Below are 6,000 nucleotides of genomic sequence, written 5' to 3'. Positions count from 1 at the left end.
CTGAAGATCAGCAAAACATGAGCTAATGTTAAAAAGTTTTATGAATTTGAATTCTAGAACAAGAACAACAAAATAGTTTCATTGAATTCTATTTTATTTTTGCATCAAATCAAATGATGATGTGCCTGGTGAAATATTGATTATCATCGTAGACACGGAGCAGCGTTGCTTGGTTGCAACTGTTGATCCCAGGCTCTGTTCGGTGAAGTTTTTCCTGAAGCAGGAATGGGCAGCATGGAAGAAATTAATTGCCAAGTCCAGATGCAAACCTCAATACCCACCTGTCATATATTGTTATTTTTTCCGTCGGATTTGAGCGATTTGAATCCGGGAATCGAATGATGTTCGTCGTTTTCATCAATCGCTTGATGTTGTTTCTACAGCGACCGATAACGAATAATAAAAATTATATAGGACGTCGATTTCACTAGAAAACAGCCGTTACCGGCAAAATTGTTGAAACATTTAATTTCAACGACGGAAACTAGTAAGGCTACAAAATTTACTCACCTCCAAGACCTTCCAAATTGCACAATATAAGTCACAATATAGATTTTTTCAAATCAATCACTGATGTGTTACGAAATTGTCTGCTGTATTGTAACTTTATGTGACAATAACAAGGTACATCCGTTTATTGACAATTTGTATAGTCAAACTTTTCAAACTTCATAATTTCTTTTAAACCATGTATCTATTTATGGTAACATTATTATACTGCGGACATATTTACATGGTAGCGATAACTATTTAGCTCCTCATATATACCAAGGCTCGAGAGCAATTTCACCTTACTAGAAATTGTGATTTTAACTATTTGTTCTTATATTTGAGATGACTACCATTGTCAGGATGACCATGCCAGAAAAGTCATAAATACAAATATTTTAGTCAAGTCGTAGTCTTTGTTGTCTAGTAATTTATACAATACAGATGGTGAATAGTCGTATATCATGATTGTTGCTACTATTTAAGCGTATAGTTGAAATGACAATGGAAAACAGGCTACAGTTACTATGGCATTTTGTTCAGTGTATGATAACAATAGACTTCACAGTGCGATCCGCCAAATCCTTCCTCCAACGAAATGAACAGAATCGGATGTGTGTACAATTTTCTATATTTCGACGTTACCTTGCAAGCCCTTGAAGAAAAAATGTCCAGATTTTCAATTAGTGCCAAAGATTCGCCAGGCTGCGCGACAACCGGTGTAACCTAGGACAGGACCAGACAACTGGCTTCTTTTTCCAGAAAAATATTTCTCTTCTTATTCCGGTTGCCCCTGCTGTAAATAATAAATGCCTCGCGATCACTGTTGCCAGTAGAGATAATTATTCATTCTGAAAACTTTCTCCCCTTATAACATGCAATTATTTATCATTTAAAAACACTTAGACAAATGTTATATCGGTCAAAAATATAGCTCTGGATTCATTTCGATCAGATGTTTGTTTTGAAGAAAACGTTTAGTTGAAACAGCTTAATAAAATTTTTCTAAAACACTCAATTTTGGGTAATTAATTTTTGCAGCTTTATTAACTAAAGTATTCAACATATTCTATTTGAGAAAAATAATAACATACAGAAGTATCCAAAGATTGGGTGCTATTCTCAACCAACATAATCAATATTCTCGTCCATATCACACTTCGTGATTTCAGGCTTTCTCTTTGTATCATCCAGTGATTGTTAAAAGTACTCGTATACTTTCCGCATTGACAGGATTTAAAAACAAAAAAACAAACTTAAATCCTATTGAAATCAATAATTTTTAAAAGATGACCCGAAAACTAAAATCACAGACTAACAGACATGACAGTATGAGTAAATTCTTATAAAAAATAATTTTTCGTGATGCACTAGCTCCACCTATATTGTACTGCGCGAACTATTTACTATCTGTACACCCCTTGTGTTATGTAAAAGTTTTTTTACTAGTTGGTTTCCCCTCGTTTGTCAACACTGATCAGCTGCTTGCAGGGATGCCTGATTTCATCAAAATATTTGAAAATGAATCGTCACAATAAATTATTGGATTACGTTGATAATATATTTAACTTTTTCGCGATGTTGGAAGGTAACCATTTATTTGACTCAACGTTGTTCATCTAGACTATTTTTTATTGTGTCGGTAGTTTTCACCAGAAATTAAGTGGCGGCAGACCAGAAGCAAGTAAATATTGTAACAAAACGGGTTCGATTTTGTCTTGCGTTGGAGGATGAGAAATAGGCACAATTATGTATATAGTTTTGGCCATATGTATTAAATCTGTATCCTGCATGAAATTCGCATGGACGTAAACAAATCAATACATTACAGGTAATTCTGTATGAATGGCAACTCTGTTGGTAAATGAAAAAAATAAACACAGTCTAGATGACAGACAGGATGTTTTCGATAGGGTAACGTGGCGCCATCATGACACACGTGAGTACTGTCCCAAATAAAGGAATATTCGAAAAGACCGTTAAAATGATTGAAGAATCTAATTTGAGTGTCCTGTCTGTTAGTCTGTGCTAAAATATCCAATATCAAGCTACATTGTTACCGACGATACTGACAACACTTTTTCTACCACCCTGCAGTAATCTTGATTTCAACAACTTGTACTTGCTTATGTCAATTTCAACCAATCACGAGCTGGTCCGAAATTGGTCCTAAAAGTGGATTAACAATTGTCAGGTCCTGTCCTAGGGTGTAACTTAGAAGTGAAATCCCTATCAACGTTGCCAGGTATACCGATTTATCGCAATTATTCAACCAAAAATGTCTTATCATGCCACCAGTGTATTTTACATCGTGGTGAAATTGGTCTGTCGTCTGTCAATTTTAGGTAAATGTTTTATTGGCATTATGCGTCAATAATTCGGATCTAATAATAATAATCAAAGCTTCGGCTATGCCAAACATTACCCACTACCATTAATAAGAGTCAATCCAGCGGTGGCTTTTCTGAGGAAAGTCTGAGAAACATAATCAACACCAACAATGACGAACGTGACAGTGGTATTCGAGTATGAAGAACCGGAATACTGCAGACTTTGTTTAGTAGAAGCATCCGACGATAATGAATTGTCAAGTATTGTTGATTCCTGCATCAGCAATGAAGATGATATTACTCAAATAATTCGAACCCTGTTGCAGATTGAGGTCTGTATTGAAAGATTTATAATAGAATTATTTGTAATACTGGTATCTCATTCCAGTTGGATCCATCAAAGGATGCAAATTCGTGCATTTGCTCAACGTGCTTGGAAAGCCTAGAGGAATTTTACCGTTACCGTTCTCAATGCCGACAACACAACGTCACTCTACAGAAGAAGGCAATCGATCGGAAGAAGAAACAAATTGAATTGGCGAAACATGCGATTGAGAATACGGATGTGTTAGATCAGGTTACTAATGGGGAACCGATAAAGGTCATCATTCGAATGAACAGCGAGGGTAAAGCTTCTGTTGGAGTACAGGTTCAGTCTAAGGCACAGGATAGCGCAAATAAATTTGATGGGACTAAAGTCTCAGCTGGCATTGGCACTCAACCTCAAAGTGCATCAACTGATCAGTCATTATCTACAGCCGTGTCGACACGGTTAGAAGATCCACAAAAAGTGGTACACATCAAGAAACAATCCGAAAAGCTAATTCGATTGCCATTGCATCAGTTTTATTTCTACCAGACTACGAACAACGGATTTGGGTTGATTTATGGTGGTTATCGATATTATAGTTCAATTCCACGGAAGAGTCGAACGTACTGGGTGTGTGAGCAAAGAAATACGCACAATTGTCAAACGTTGTTGTTGGCGGACAAAGCATATGTTGTGTTTCATCTAAACTGGGGTCATAACCACGATCCACCCAAGGTATGTGATAATTTGATAATTTTCAAACCCTGTGACGTTTTGCATAAAGTCATACAACGAGATCGGATTTGGGAGCAGGAATTAATAAAACGCGTAAGTACTCTACATTTTCTATCGCAAGCAATACTCTTCATGTTCATTGTATTCCAGAAAACTCAAATCAAAGAATCGGAAATGAGTGCAGAATTGGAGTCAGATGATAAAGACGAATCGTCGGGTACGGAAGATGAAGATCCTCAGGATGAAATCGCTGAAATATGTGGTGAGGATAGTGACGGAGTCCAACCTATCGCGATCGAAATCAAAAAAGATCCAGATTTCAACGAGCTTTCACAATCGTCTTCTTCTTCTCAGGTTCAGATAGATGCAGGGGAGAACATGTACATTATTCAAGAACTTACTTAGGTCGAAAATTCTGAAATCAGAAATAAACATTGTCTAAGAGACATCTTTATTTTTTTTTAATTTTTATTTGTATGCTGCGATTTGCAGAAAAAGTCTTCAATTGCCGTTCTTGGAGCTGGCAACGCACTCCCTTATCTGATGCACCATCCACTGTACACCGTCTTGTAAGCCCTCACCCGTAAGCGCATTGCTCGAGCTGATGTGCCACGGTTTATCCTTAATTTTTTCTAGTCCGAGACCTGCGGCAATCTTCACGCTGCTTAGGGCATCGGCACAGTCCATCTTGTTGGCGAAGAAAAGAATTGGTACCCGGCGATTGGCGATGTCCGGATGCTGTATCAGAATCTCTAACTCATCCTTGACCACCACTACAATGAAAAATCGTTTTATGTTCCTATGAATTAGTTCCAATCGTACGTTTGCATTAGAGATGGGCAAAACAGTTCATTTTAAAGAACCGTTCAGTGATGCAGAGTTCTGTTGAAAGAACTAGTTCTCCAGAGCCGTTCGTTCGTTCTTTTCATAGTTGGTTTGTTTGTTCAATTACTGAACGAGAACTCACTTTTGTAAGCTTAAGCGAGGAAAAAAAGGTCCCTTGAAATAGAACTGAGGTTTCGTGACGAAACTTTCTTATTAGTTCCGTTCTTGAAAAAAGATTGAGCGAACTTAAAAAACAAAAAAAGTTCTCTCGACTTTGAACTGAGGAACTACCGTTCTCGAAAAAAGAACTCGTTCATTCTTTCAAAAGAACTAGTTCTTTTGAACCGTTCGCGAACGAATTGCCCATCTCTAGTTTGCATGCTTACATACCTAAGCGCATTCGATCACTCGAGTCAATAACGAAAACGATGCCCTGGCAGGATTTAAAATGGTGTTCCCAAAGGCTTCGATACCGGGTGGCTCCGGACATGTCGAATGCGGTGAAGAAGACTCCTTGATCTGTGGGTGAATAGATATTGTAAATGATTGTTGTTTGGCTGAAGTTTGGAAATCGGCGAATTGTATGAGTAAAACTTCACAAAAATCACGATAGTTTTTTTAGTTCATAAATTTCAATGTAATTTTTGCAAATATACTCTACACTAAATATGCATTGTCAAAATTATCTGCTAAATCATTTATTCAATTTTGATAATTGATGTTGAATGATGTTTCCATATCGGTCGGATAAAAGTTTTGCAAATAGAATTAACTTTTCGATCGCGAGGTGGTATTAGCAATTCATCATATACTGATAATGCATTGTTGAGGCAAAGACGAAACGTTAAAAATAGTCATGTGCACTTTGCAGGTTACCCAGTATCAGTTTGCTTATGCACGTTGACCAAAGACGTGTCGCTACAGTCTCGATGGTAGAAGCAAAATACAATACAGTGTAGTGAACCGTGAAGAGCAAACCTAAAGAACAAAAAGCAACGACAATGGCTCTTACTTCCTAACCATTTGTGTAGAATAACAAGATTTTCATTTTGCTATCAGAACCAGATAGTTAACGAACATTTGTATAATTTGCAAACAATACTTGAGAATATGTCATCGTTCTTTACACCCATTTGAAATGTTCATGTCGAATTTTTATTGACTTCAGAAAGAAAAGTATTGGACCTTCAATAAGCAAAACTGAAATCTTGCTGAAACGACATAAAAAAGGACGCTAATCACATACGTGAATCCACTGGCCACATGTCGAAAAATTCACCCTCATTTTGTTCCAGCAACAACCACTACAAC

General features: G+C 37.0%; 2 protein-coding genes across 2 annotated transcripts in view; one reads left to right on the top strand and one right to left on the bottom strand.

The window, feature by feature from the left end:
* Nucleotides 1-2,813: 2,813 nt before the first annotated feature.
* On the top strand, nt 2,814-4,312 carry LOC131433667 (uncharacterized). Its single transcript, XM_058600183.1, has 3 exons — nt 2,814-3,151; nt 3,208-3,957; nt 4,015-4,312. Exons 1-3 carry the CDS (start codon nt 2,990-2,992, stop codon nt 4,267-4,269), a joined length of 1,167 nt encoding a protein of 388 aa, XP_058456166.1. The 5' UTR covers nt 2,814-2,989; the 3' UTR covers nt 4,270-4,312.
* LOC131433670 (ADP-ribosylation factor-like protein 6) overlaps nt 4,235-6,000 on the bottom strand; it is a 35,046-nt gene continuing 33,280 nt past the window's right edge. Inside the window, exons 2-3 of the mRNA XM_058600186.1 lie at nt 5,080-5,208; nt 4,235-4,637 (exon numbers count right to left, since the gene is read on the bottom strand). Of these exons, the coding sequence (XP_058456169.1) occupies nt 4,366-4,637; nt 5,080-5,208 (401 nt within the window). The 3' untranslated portion in view covers nt 4,235-4,365. The remainder of the gene's footprint in view (nt 4,638-5,079; nt 5,209-6,000) is intronic.

The sequence above is a fragment of the Malaya genurostris genome, chromosome 3 (assembly GCF_030247185.1).
Source record: "Malaya genurostris strain Urasoe2022 chromosome 3, Malgen_1.1, whole genome shotgun sequence".
Taxonomy (NCBI): Eukaryota; Metazoa; Arthropoda; class Insecta; order Diptera; family Culicidae; genus Malaya; species Malaya genurostris.
The sequence above is the reverse complement of the archived record's forward strand: the minus strand, read 5'-3'. Positions and strand labels throughout refer to the sequence as shown.

Excerpts from the sequence above, each read along its gene's own strand:
- LOC131433667 (XM_058600183.1), top strand. The coding sequence starts at position 2,990 with ATGACGAACGTGACAGTGGTATTCGAGTATGAAGAACCGGAATACTGC. Across the intron at positions 3,152-3,207 it reads GAACCCTGTTGCAGATTGAG|TTGGATCCATCAAAGGATGC; the intron begins GTCTGTATTGAA and ends ATCTCATTCCAG. Across the intron at positions 3,958-4,014 it reads AGCAGGAATTAATAAAACGC|AAAACTCAAATCAAAGAATC; the intron begins GTAAGTACTCTA and ends ATTGTATTCCAG.